Genomic DNA, 13,065 nt, shown 5'->3' with positions numbered 1-13,065 from the left:
AAATTAGAAGTAAAGAATAAGAAGAAAATATTGGAGTTGGCAGCCCGGCTGACTACGCAAAGCGGCAAGAGCGAACGGGAGTGATGCGACGGTGTTTGTTTATTTACTGATAGGCAGTTATGGAATTTTTAAAATTCCTGAATTTGCGAATTGTATTTTCAACTAATTTTTACATAAACTTTATTAGGAATCTTAACTATTATTCTCCCTTAAAAATATTTTGGTCCGCGTATGGGTGTGGGTATCTACTGATAGGCTCGAAACGCGCCCTGATTAATCTGTTGCATTGCATAACGATGCTGATGGTCGAGCTGTCTTAAGAACTTCCATTAGCAAAGAATGTATCTGTTGCAATTTCGTTCTTTTGTTACATACGTAACCCAAAGAAATAAAAAAGCTGTTAGATGGAATATGCGTATGCACGCACACGCACACAAACCTCTACCATATGGATCCATCCATTCCATCGCATATTCCTCCACCAAATTATATTTTATTGTTTCTTTGGTCAACCACCCAATTCCATTCATCATATATGGCTTGTTTCATGTCCCCCCCCCCCCCCCCCAAAAAAAATATAATAACCGAGAAAAGAACAGAAGAAACTCGAAGAACAGCTGCTACGATGCTTCTGAAAATCTTCCCCCATGCATGGAGTTGAAAATGGCTCCTAAAGACCAGGTTTGCTTCGCAAAAATTTATCTACCCTTCCTCCTATCGATTTTCCACCCATTAGTTTCTCAGAAAGTGATATCTTCTGCAGCCTCAAGTGGGGGATAGATTGGGTTGTCGGTTTGATTTTGGATTGTTTTGCTGAAGGGAAGAAAAGGAGCAGTGTTGGTGTATTCGTCTCTGGATGTTTGAACAGGTTCTATTGAACGAATTGGTGGGCTGCAAATTGTTAACATGTTGGTAGTGTGTTGTCGTTAAATTTTATGGTTCTATTCTAATGGAGCGAAGCATGCGTCTCGTGATCATGTCCTATGTTGGCTGATTTTGTTAGGTTTTAAAATGGCTACAGTATTTTAACAGCTACATAAATAACAAAGTTATAGAAGCAGTGAAAAAGGGCAGTTTAGTAAATGACTACACTGAAGGGGTCGAGATGAAATTTGGCATGTTATTAGATTAGATTTATCATATAGAAGCTCTTGCATAGCAAAGTTGGCGGGAATCCAAGCAGGAAAAGGTCCACAGTTGACCATCCAAAGCTTAGCTTAGAATCTGAACATCAGAAAATGTGTTACTGCTGTCATTTTCACATCAGGAGAATGGACTAGTGCTCAGATTCTTTACTTCTGTTGGTGTAGTTTAGCCCTAAATTTTTTTATGGCATAAGTATGCATAGAGCCTTAAAATAAGCCAAAATTGTGTCCCATTCTAATCTAAATAGCTAATGTTATGAATTTCCATAGCTAAACTTAATTATCAGAACTTTTACAACAGAAATAGATTAATAGCTAACTTTGATATTGTACCAATGTAAGATTTGGTGAATTTTATTAGTATGATCCATGCTATGATGCTGTTAGTGGTGGGAGTTGGTGCTGTTAGTGTCTTCATGTATTACAGGGGAATGCTGCTCGGAAATTAGGACATTTATGAAGTTTTGGTTATCCAACGACCTTGAACTGATTTTATGAAAATTTGTTCATAGTATAACTTCACGCTAGACTTAAGCTTTTGATGTAGGATTCCTATTGCGCTTGACATGTTTCTTTTTGAATATTTATGCATTATTATTCCCTTTTTTCCCCCTTTGGAGAGGTGGTTTGCATGGCCCTGCATTCAGAGTTTCTCTCATGCTTTGAATAAATTCTGATTGGGTTGTAATTTTTACAGTGCTATACAATTCTTGCAAAAAGATAAAGCAATACAAGACAAAAGGTTCTCTAGTTTTAGTCAGCAATACAAGACAAAAGGTTCTCTAGCTTTAATCAATCTGTCAATATTGCTAGATGTTTCTTTCCAATATATATATATAATCAGTTAGGTTCTCTAGTTTTAGTCAATCTGTCAATATTGCTAGATGTTTCTTTCCAATATATATGTAATCAGTTTGGATTAAATGATTAATTTTGACTTGTAATTTTAGTGAAGAATAATTTTAACTCTCAAATTGTTTGTGCCAGATGTTGTATGATCCAACTTTCTCAAACTAATTTATCAAGTCAAGAAATCTTGCCAAAGGATTTGGAGTTGCTTATATTTTCTTAATTTGTAGTGCATGTAATTGTACGTAATTTGCTTCTTGTAAATTTTAGAAATTGATAGCTGGCATGGCAATGACAAACAGTATGGTTCTAGTTGGTCGGTATAGTTAGTATATTTGAAAAACTAGTGAAATAACTTAGATAAAACTAGATGTGGGCATACGCATTTGCATGGAGTTTAAAAGAATCACATTATTCATGACTTGTGAATAATGCAGATCTTAAAAATTTGATAATATATTGATTGGCATTGATTCTGTTCGTAATTATTTTACTAAGTATTACTCATCATTCAATAATTTAGTCAGTGGACAATAACTTTGATTTGCATAGTTCCATAAATTATCAATCTAAAATTAAAAATCAAAATTGCTATGCTAGATAAAAGAGTTTTCTTAATCAATAAATCAATAATAAATAGATTTGATTGGTCTGCAGAGAATTATTTTTTTACTTGCTTACATATTTTGGGTTGGACTGTAAGTATATATCATTCTACAAAGCAGGGTTTTAGTTAATTGCAGAAGAAAAATAAAAATGATGAGCTAGCCTCTAGTGTGGCGCAACTTGCTCCTCATCATCCCCTTTGAAGTCTGAAGCCACCTTTCCTCCTAGGCCAAATCTCTCAATTCCAATATATATAGCAAAGTTAGGGAGACATTATTATAGCAAGATTAAAGAATCAAAATGGGAATTGTGGAGGAAGCGCACAACGTGAAGATTGTGGGATTAGGTGTGCGTTTCATAGTTTTGGCTCATGGATTTGGCACTGATCAATCAGTGTGGAAGCACCTTGTACCTCAACTTCTTGACGATTTTCGCGTTGTTCTCTATGATAACATGGGAGCCGGCACCACTAACCCTGACTACTATGATTTTGAACGTTACTCAACTCTGGAAGGCTACGCGCATGATCTACTCGCCATTTTGAAGGAGCTACAAATCAATTGCTGCATCTTCGTCGGTCACTCGGTTTCTGCCATGATTGGCATCATTGCTTCTATTTATCGCCCTGATTTCTTCTCAAAGATCATCATGCTTTCCGCATCGCCTAGGTAATCAATCTAGACATACCATCTTGCTTATTGATGCTGAACTCAACATTTGAATGAAATCACTAATTGAGAATTGCGAATTTTCTGTATGAGCAAGGTATTTGAACGATGCGGATTATTATGGAGGATTTGAGCAGGAAGATTTGGACCAATTATTCGATGCAATGAGGTCCAATTACAAAGCATGGTGCTCGGGTTGGGCCCCTCTGTGCGTGGGCGGAGACATGGAATCTGTGTCAGTGCAAGAGTTTAGTCGAACTTTGTTCAATATGAGGCCAGACATAGCGCTAAGCGTGTTGTATACAATTTTTCACTGCGATATGAGGCAAATTCTGAGTTTTGTCACTGTACCATGCCATATTATACAGAGTATGAAGGATATGGCGGTTCCCGTGATGGTTTCAGAGTATCTTCACCAACACCTCGGCGGTGAGTCCATTGTGGAGGTTATGTCATCGGACGGCCATTTGCCGCAGTTGAGCTCGCCTGAGATTGTTATTCCGGTGCTTCTCAAACACATTCGCCATGATATCGCAGCGGGATTGTAACTGGTGATTTTGTGGAGGCAAGATCATCATTCTGCGGGCTGCGCCCCGGAAAATCTCCTCCTAGATGCTTGGAACCGGGGAGCATTGGCCTTTATCTTTAATATTAGCGTCTTGTAATGAATGTCATTTTATGAGCTTATGAGTTTATTTTGCACATGACCCACATCGTGCACCTGTTATGGTGGTGAATCTCCCAACAAAAATTTTCTGCATACACAAAATTTAAACTCAAAACTTTATTTAAGCAAAATCGCGTCGCTTACCACTCGGGCCAATTCTTGTTGGTGCGTTTATTTTGCTTTGTTAAGCCATGAAGCATTTAAATTTTTATTGGGCCTTCAATCTCCATTCTGTGCTACGGGAATTATTTGACCGAGTTGATTAGCTAAATCAGATTCATTTGTTGGAATATTGGATGCTGCGAGTTATTACTGTTGTCATAACCTAAAGCATAACATAAAATATATCCACTCAGAGGTCAAAAATTTTGCAATTTTTTTAATTATTTTATTAAAGTAATAATTATTTTATTTATTCATTGCTTACAAACAATGAATAAAAATAATCATTTGAATTAAAAAAAGAATAATTCCTTTTACCTTGTTCAAGTTTTGGCCTTTTTTTTTTTTGACAAATTTTTCCATGTAACAATTTTTAAAGATTAAAAGTTTCACTAGTAAATTTTTTATAATTCTTTTTTTTTTAATATACTCCCTCCGATAACAAATATAAGCATTTTTTCAAGCTAATTTCGGTTCAAATATATATAAGCAACTAACTTAGTAGTTGTAAAAATATTCTTTTTATTTTACCCATTATATTTATTTACTTGGATTCTATGTGTATTAATGACCTTATTCTTACTCATCATTAGTAATTAAGACTAAAGGTAAAAAGAGAAAATAATATATATTTTAATGAAAATAAGGATTTAATCAGTGTACAGATTATTGTTGAAAGTTTCTTATATTTTTTTATCGAAAAATATAACTTCTTAAAAAATATAAATAAGTTGTGAGTGTGCGTATGTTAAAATTTGAAGAATAATAATGCAATGTGTTTCCAGTTCGAACAAGGAGGGAGCACGTTTATGAAAATTAAATTCCCAGTGGATGGAGACGCATGGTGAAGAGTGTCCAAAAATATAATAAGTTTTTAAATTATAGAGTCAACAAAATTAATTATTAAACAATAGTGACAGGCATTATTTATTTTAGTGACCGATAATATCCTTTACAAAATTAGTGACGGATGCATTTCATCACATAGATTAGTAACACTATTTTGTAACAAAATTATCGATGGAAGAAAATAATAATTGATTTTATCATTTAGTGATGGATTTGTCCCTCACTAATGTCAAATTTTTTAGAAAAAATGATTTCTTATTATGTTTGGAGTCCTACACCTACTCCTTCTATAAAGGGATCTTGATACTTTATGATTCTTGTTGATGACTTTTCTCATTTAATCTAGATCTCTATGATAAAACATCGATCTGAGTTACCTAAACTTTATATCAAATTTGTTAATATAATTCACACTTAGTATTCTAAAGTTATCAAAAAAATTTATCGTGATAATGCTTTGGAATATCTTAATTCTAGATTACTCAGCTTTCTTGATTCTCAGGGCATTATTTCTCAATGTTCTTGTCCCTACACTTCTCAACAGAATGGTCATGTTGAGCTTAAGCATTGTCATATTCTTAATTTTGTTAGAGCATTGCTCATTTCCTCTTCTTGTCCTGCATGTTTTTAGGGTGAAGCAGCCTTAATTTATATCTTTTGCATCAATTGACTCTCGTCTCCTATCATTGATAACATTTTTCCTTTCAAGCATCTTCATGGTTATTCTCTCTATTATAGTCTTTTGAAAGCCTTTACTAGTACTTAGTTTTATAAGACAAACAAACTTCAAGCTCGTGCTTGCGTCTATTGTTTCCTTGGATATGATTGTAAACATAAAAGTTATCATTGTTAGGATTCATTCTCTCATCGTATCTTAGAAAATTTAACCCTTGACTTGCTAAGTTAGATAAGGTTAATTAAGTAATTAATGTGGTATGTAGTCAGAGAGTCTTAATGAATGAGTTGGGTTGTAATTTTAACTTTAATATTAGGTCCAAAATAGAGTTAAGCCACCCAAACTTGAAGAAGAGAAAAAAAAAAAAAGGAAAAGTGCCTCTGTGCCATGGCACACTATCAAAATTTTATAGAAATAAGAGCGCTTTGTTGTTCTCCATCCTTCCTCCTCGCAAGTTAGTGTTGTTGATAGCTGCATGAGTTTCTTTCATGCTACTGTGTAGGTGCTTCTTCCTCCTTTATTCTCTATTATGCCTCCTCCATTGTCAACTAATATACTACCAGTGGGTGTGTGAGGAGCTATGTTGTTGGAGCTAGAGGGTTTTGCTTGTGAATCCTCCTCCCTTGTTCTTCCTTGTTCATGTGTCAGCCTCTCCTCCTTAGTTTTTTTTCTTGTTGCTGAAACTCTTTCATCTCTGTGTTTGCTGTGGTGAGGGATGTTATAATGACCCTAATTTTTTTAAAAAAAAAGAAAAATTCTTTCAATTGATATTTTATTTAAATTAGTTTTATAATGAGTTTACTGTATCTTATGCTAGTACCTCACTTGAAGGTCCTCTAAATCCTTTTAAGCAATAGAGTAATTTCATTTTGTTTTAAAAATGGGAAAAATTACCAGACATGCCTTTGTCTTTTATGTTATAAAAGAAAAATTTTGGGATTTTCTTGTAATTTTTTTCAATTATTCTATGTTCAGATTTCTTTTTCTTCTTAAGCGAAAACAGAGCACCATTCGGATCCCTTTTTTTTTTTTTTTCCTTCTCTTCACCGACATCAAGCTCCTTCTTTTTCCTTCTCTTCTTTTCACCAATCATCTTGAGGCTTCCTTCTCCGCCAGTCAGTTCGTCGTTGACAGGTGCATGAATTCCAGCCATCACCATCAAGTCTTCATCTCCCCTGTTCGGACGTCGGGTTCCTCTTTCCTCTTCGAGCAACAACAATAATCTGGTGCGCAACCTTTCTGGTGTGAATGTTTGGTGCTTCAGACTTTTCCCTCCCTTGTTTCGATGTCGACTGCCTCTCTTCTCCTTCCTCATATTCACGCGGTGACACTTTCTTCTCCATATGGTTCTGAATCCGCTGATCTATGTGTTGGAGCTTTAAGCTCTGCCTTTCATTTGTTTCAACTGATCGGGTGAGTCAATCTCACCTCCTCTTGCTTCCTTGCTTGATTTGTCTATTTGTGCATAGGCGGTTTATGGCTAAAGCTGTGAGTATTTCTTCGTTGTTTGCTGCTGTACGTGACTAAGGAATAGTTGGGGTTCGATATATATGTTTGATTATTATAAGAGAAAGGGATGAGTTTAATTTTCTTCGAGTCTAATTGGTTAGTGTTGAAGGAGTGAAAATGGGAAGCTTGAATAGTTAAACATTGATAATGAAATTTTTGGAGAGGAACTTGAAGAGAAAGAAACTTTGGTAATATAGGTAGATATGAATGCTGTTTGATAAAATACCTGTTATAAAAGTTTGCTTGATTATATATTAGTAATTCTGTTAATCTCATAAGAATTATGTATTAGCTTGGGCATGGTTCATTTGTAAATTTAAACTGAGTTTTGTAAAGGAATTTATTCAAATAGTTATTGAGATCTTATTTGAATTTTGAATTTTGAGGGCTATATTATTGATAATTTATAAGGTATAATATTTTATTAGAAGTTATTTGGATGTTTGGAAATTGTTGGGTAAGAAAACTAAATGTTATAAAATTTTATTGAATGGTTTGGAATATGGCTGAATATTATAGGGGAACCTTCATGTGTAAATTATGGTCCTAAAATTTCAAAGTTATTATAATTAAATCTTGGTTGAGTTGATTTTTTGAAATGAATTTATTTGATTCAAGTAAAGTCATTTAAGATTTTATTATATATTTTATCAGGGTGTTTGTAAGAATGGAAACAAGATTGTAGTTATAAGAAGTGAATTTTGGCCTTGAAGATACTACAGGTAAGTGAATAGCACCCCCATTATTCTATTAATAAAAGTAATCTGTTTTTGAAAATATTTTTATATAAATTATTTTTTAACAACTATGATGATCATTAAGTACTTTATAATTAAATTATTTTGGTTTTGAAAATTATAGAATGATGATGAAGGATAATTAAATTATGATATGTGCATGTATTTTCCTTAAGAAATATACTTTCAAGATTGATGAAGGTATCTTTGTTTATTTTACTTTGAAAATTCTTAGTTACTCAACTAATGCAAGTTTATACATTAACTATGAAGTATTATTCTGGCAAGCTTTTAGAGTTGAAGCCATTCATGCGAGTTTGGCATTGAGAATGAAAATCTTATTTTAGAAATGATTATTTTTCTCGCATGTTTGAAATGTGATTTTTAAAAGGACTCTATACAGAATACTGATTGCTAACGACAGTTTCATTAGCACTTGATGCGCCATGGTCAATGACTACTTAGTTCAATTTTCGTGAGCTTTGTTCTCATGTTTGTTATTCATGGGTGTTGTACCTGCGTTTGATGTCGTGGCTTCGGCCACGTTTGGTTACTTACCTTTGTGAATTATGTGTCCACGTTTGTTTTGTGACTTTGGCCACGTTTGGTTACTTACTCTCGTGGACTGTGTGTCCATGTTTGTCTTCATGGCATAAGTTGTGTTTGATTATTTATCCTCGTGGATTGTGTGTCCATGTTTGTTACCTGTTTTGTTAAATCTTCAAAATTTTAAATTAACTGTGTATTTGAAATTTCAATGGTTTTCAGTTAGTAAGTGTACTACTTTGATTTACATATGGATAATTTGTTTTCTTCAAGCATGATAGAATAAAGAAATTTTTAGTTCACTCTCATTTTATAGTTACGGTTAAGATTTACATATTTATTAAGTTTATTATGTTGAATTATCACTTTTTCAATTATTTTACATAATTGTTTGAGTTTATTATTTTACACTTTTAAATTCTACTTTTGGGGATGCTATTCACTGAAAAATGTGTTGGTCTCAGATACATTAATTGACATTGAATCTCCTACGAATCATTGAAGGGTTTATCAATGATTGGGAAGTGGTGGACCTATGGATTAAACTACCTTTTGATGTAAAAACTTGAATTATGAAATTGTATTTTGTGAACTAAATCCTAGGTGCTCCACATATCTTATAGTTAGGTCCTTATTTTGATGTATATTCCATCTGTTGGCTGGAAGGAGTTTAATTCTTGAATAATATGATATTTTGTTTGAGGCAATGTATTGTAGAACTTTCAGGAGATCCTATTTATAGGGGAGATTTTGTTAAAATTTTCACAAAAATATTAAATCCTTTATTATCATGATCATTATCAAGAATGTTAAAATTTCAATATAACTCAAAGTTTATTTTAAAAACGGAATATTTTTTTATTTATTTGAGACTTATGGGAATGTGTGTTGTTGTTTACAACCCGTGCCGGTCACCCTTTAATTTTGGGGCGTGATAGATGTCAAGTGTTCTTCTTTCCCTTTTGTTATGTCCAATCAAGGGTGGTGATCACGTTAAGAGTTAGGCTTTGATGGAATGTGAATCTTCTTTCCCTATTTAATTATGTATCTATAACATTTTTGATTTCTTAAGAAATATGGTTTGGCTTGGACATTGTTATTTGTAAATCTAAATTGGGGTATTTGCAAAGGAGGTTATTTAAGAAGTTTTTGAGATCTTATTTGAGCTATGAATTATTAAGAGTTATGTGATTGATGATTTATAAAGTGTTGTACAGTTTTAGAAGTCATACGTTGATGCTTGGAAATGGTTGGGCAAGAAAATTAAAGATTACAAGTTTTATTAAATGGTTTGAAATATTGTACATTAGGTGTTTGGTAAAAAACTTAAGAAGAAACCTTTATGTGTGAATTTTATTGCTAAAACTTCAAAGTTATTATTATTAATTTTGATTGAGTAGATTTTCTTGAAAAGAGACTTGGTTCAAAAGTAAAGTTTATTAAATATCATGTTATATATTATAGGGTGATTTAAGTAGGGTGCCTCGATTGGAATTGCAAAAAGTGAGTTTTGAGCTTGAAGGTATTACAGGCAAGTGGATAGCATCCCAACTAATTATCAATAAAATTATTTTTCTAAAATATTGTGTTTTTATATAGACTATTTTAATAACAACTTTTGTTATGGGATATTTTGTAATTTAAATTTCTTAATCTTTTGAAATTATTTTTATCAGCTTTAGTAATTTCGTTTCTTAATAATGTAAGAATGAACGTTGGTTTTGAAATTTTATTCTGACAAATTTTGATGCTTAAAACTATTCATGCAAATTTAATTTTGAGAATGTAAAATGTGTTTTAATAGTGATGACCTTCTCGCATGTTTGAAAATGAATTTGGAGGGGACTTTATACAGAACACTGGTTGTTTACAGCAATTCATTAGCCCTTGGCATGCCATGGTTAATGACTAGCTAGTTTGATTTTTCTAAGTTTTGTTCTCATGTTTATTATTCATGGGTCTTATACTTATATTTGTTTTCATGGCTTCGAGCCACATTTGGTTAGTATTACCCTCGTGGACTGTGTGTTCACTTTGTTTCATAGCTTCGACTGTGTTGGTTACTTACCCTCTTGGACTATGTGTTCACGTTTGTTTTTGTGGCATAAGTCGCGTTCGATTATTTACCTTCATGAACTGTATCTACATTTGTTAATTGTTCTGATAAATCCCTAAAAATGTTATTTTTAAATTATTTGGTGATTTCATACTCCATGTCTTAAAGTAGTAAAGATTACTCTATTTATTTATTTTAATTACTTATATTCTTGAGATCAAATGACAAGAATATTTGATATTATAAATTTACTAATTAAAATTTATTTAAGGCTATATAGAATTTCTCATTTTCAAAACTTTTTAAATATTTTATATAAGATTGTGGTCTCTTTAATTTTATAATCTTTGTTACTTATTCATTTTATTCTTTTAAATGTTATAAATGTTGGGATGTTATTCACTAAAAAATATTTTGTTTGGTCTCATATGACATAGCTAATGTGGTACCTCCTTAAAGGTTCATTGTTGAATTGACTAAAAGACCAATTATGAGTCTATTTTCCTTTTTATGAAATTTCTAACCTCTATGTAGTATATCTTGGAAATACAATTTAGAATGCTCCACATTAACTATAATTAGAGTCTTAATTCTGTTTTGTTACATTGTCTATTGTTGCTAAGGAGTAGAGCCCGTATTACTGAATGTATATTGTAAAAATTTCTATTGTAGAGATTTTTAGGAGATCTTAATTTTAGAGGAGGTGCTATCGAAATAAAAAAAAAAGGAGAAAGAAGAAAGAAACAAAAATTTGAAATTTTGATTTATACATATAATCCTGTTGATAGTGTGTCAGATGTGTTAATTCAAAATTTTTCTTGAGTAAGGCTTTAGGGATGTATGTTTGTGCATATGTTTTGTGTTAGTCACTTTCATATGTTGGGCATGATAGTTTAATGGTCATTAATTATAGTTAAATGATTTATTGAAACCAAGGTGAGTTAAAGAAAGCCAATAATCCCTATAAGTATCCTAATGAAAATTGAGTTTTGAGAGTTTGAAAGTGTTAAGTTAGATATTAAAAATTATCCTAATAAGGATATCAATAATTGTTGATGTGGTTAAATGTATCATAATTTGGGATCATTCAAGCTTGAAATAGCTTTGGAAGGGTTTGTTTAAGAAGTAAATATTTGACCTCTCAAAGGTTTGAAGTAATCAGAAGAAATCTTTTTATACTTTTATGTATTAATTAATTATTTTTATTTGTAAACTATAAATGTAAGTTGTGAAAATTGTTTACAATACAAATGTGGCTTATGAAGTTTAAATAGTCATGCATTGATATTGGCTTATAAAGTTATCTGAGAATTGATTTTATGAACAAAGCATGTGATATATGGTGAGCTAATATGGTATAATGAATGATTTATTACTATTGTAAATTGGCAATTTTTAGAATTGAAGTGTGTGTGTGTGTGGTGAATAACGAGAGAAATGTTAAATTGAGAAGTTTTATGACAAAGTGAAAATGTGTGAGTATATGATAATTATGAAGTTCAATAACACATTATAAGGTGATATTGTGAATACTTATAAAATGATGTGGGTACAGTGATGTTGTTAAGCATGCCAATAATGTAATTTCTTTGCATGCTATGAGATATTGTATTTGAGCATTGCATGATCATGTGAAGCAGGAGTTCGCCTAGGAAGATGAATAGTGAGTTTTAAATTCACATGGTTTGGCTGCCATTCAAAGCTTGATGGCTTACCTTGATATAATTATATTAATTATCCCACTTGTTCAATGAAAGACTATCCTGTGGTTTATCGAGGGACTTAAAACTAATCTAGTTTTCACTTATTCAACAAGGAGGCTAATTTAGGGAGAAAGACACACGATAGTGTGAAATTTAGGGGAAATCATGACTCACAGGTAAGTTAAATAACCTTAGCCGACTAGCTTCTCACATGTGAAAGGCTAGGATAGTCTCATCACATGAATGATCCCATTGTGTAATAGTCCAAGGTTTCATGTCAAAGATATAAAAAAGATATAAGGGAGGTGTAATCATGCATGTTGTTATTAAGGGCACATGATTGTCTATATTGTGACCCTTTTGATGAAATCATGTGATATTATACGATCAAGTTGTAATTATGAAAAAGAACTTGTAAATGGAAAATTTGACATGATTATTGAAATTGCTATGCCACTCATATTTTGAAATTAATTTATATGCATTAGTATAGGTAGATATTCTTTGATTACTGAGTGGTTGTACTTACCCCTCTTTCTTAAATATTACAGGAGCTAGCTTATCAAACAAAATCAAGGGAAACAACTTGAGCTTAAAATACTAATCCTAATTTGCAGGTCTCATCTATTTTGAGAAGTGTCTAATTTATCATGATGTTGCTAACTAGGAGATTTCATATTTTTACTTGCTTGCCCTATGTGATTCTTGAACAAATTGGTGTATTTTAGGCCCTAGTTGGTATGTGTATTAAATTGTAAAATCTAGAAAGGGTTAAAATACTAACGCAAGTGAGGACAGGGTAATTATGTGATTGATGATGAATTATATGATGTTCTATGCAATTGAAACCCCTTTACTGTTTTTGTTATTAAAGGGTTGAGCATTGAAAATA

General features: G+C 32.2%; 1 protein-coding gene and 1 long non-coding RNA gene across 9 annotated transcripts; both read left to right on the top strand.

The window, feature by feature from the left end:
- Positions 1-568: 568 nt before the first annotated feature.
- LOC129284517 (probable esterase D14L) lies at positions 569-3,979 on the top strand. Of its 8 annotated transcripts, none has more exons than XM_054920026.1 (5): positions 569-681; positions 764-868; positions 1,843-1,922; positions 2,720-3,268; positions 3,366-3,979. In XM_054920026.1, the coding sequence occupies exons 4-5, from the start codon at positions 2,901-2,903 to the stop codon at positions 3,814-3,816; spliced, it is 819 nt and encodes a 272-aa protein (XP_054776001.1). In that variant the 5' UTR covers positions 569-681; positions 764-868; positions 1,843-1,922; positions 2,720-2,900; the 3' UTR covers positions 3,817-3,979. The 8 variants fall into 8 exon arrangements, with proteins under 8 accessions (XP_054776001.1, XP_054776002.1, XP_054775998.1 ...); XM_054920027.1 differs by having other exon boundaries at positions 764-886; XM_054920023.1 differs by having other exon boundaries at positions 764-908.
- Positions 3,980-6,672: 2,693 nt separating this feature from the next.
- On the top strand, positions 6,673-13,065 carry LOC129321915 (uncharacterized). Its single transcript, XR_008596147.1, has 2 exons — positions 6,673-7,035; positions 12,725-13,065. It is a non-coding gene; the product is annotated as an uncharacterized LOC129321915 (long non-coding RNA).

This window comes from Prosopis cineraria, unplaced genomic scaffold (genome assembly GCF_029017545.1).
Source record: "Prosopis cineraria cultivar Desert tree isolate PC_DT_omini unplaced genomic scaffold, ASM2901754v1 PC10, whole genome shotgun sequence".
In the NCBI taxonomy this organism is placed as follows: Eukaryota; Viridiplantae; Streptophyta; class Magnoliopsida; order Fabales; family Fabaceae; genus Prosopis; species Prosopis cineraria.
The sequence above is the reverse complement of the archived record's forward strand: the minus strand, read 5'-3'. Positions and strand labels throughout refer to the sequence as shown.

Excerpts from the sequence above, each read along its gene's own strand:
- LOC129284517 (XM_054920029.1), top strand. The coding sequence starts at position 2,901 with ATGGGAATTGTGGAGGAAGCGCACAACGTGAAGATTGTGGGATTAGGT. Across the intron at positions 3,269-3,365 it reads ATGCTTTCCGCATCGCCTAG|GTATTTGAACGATGCGGATT; the intron begins GTAATCAATCTA and ends TGTATGAGCAAG.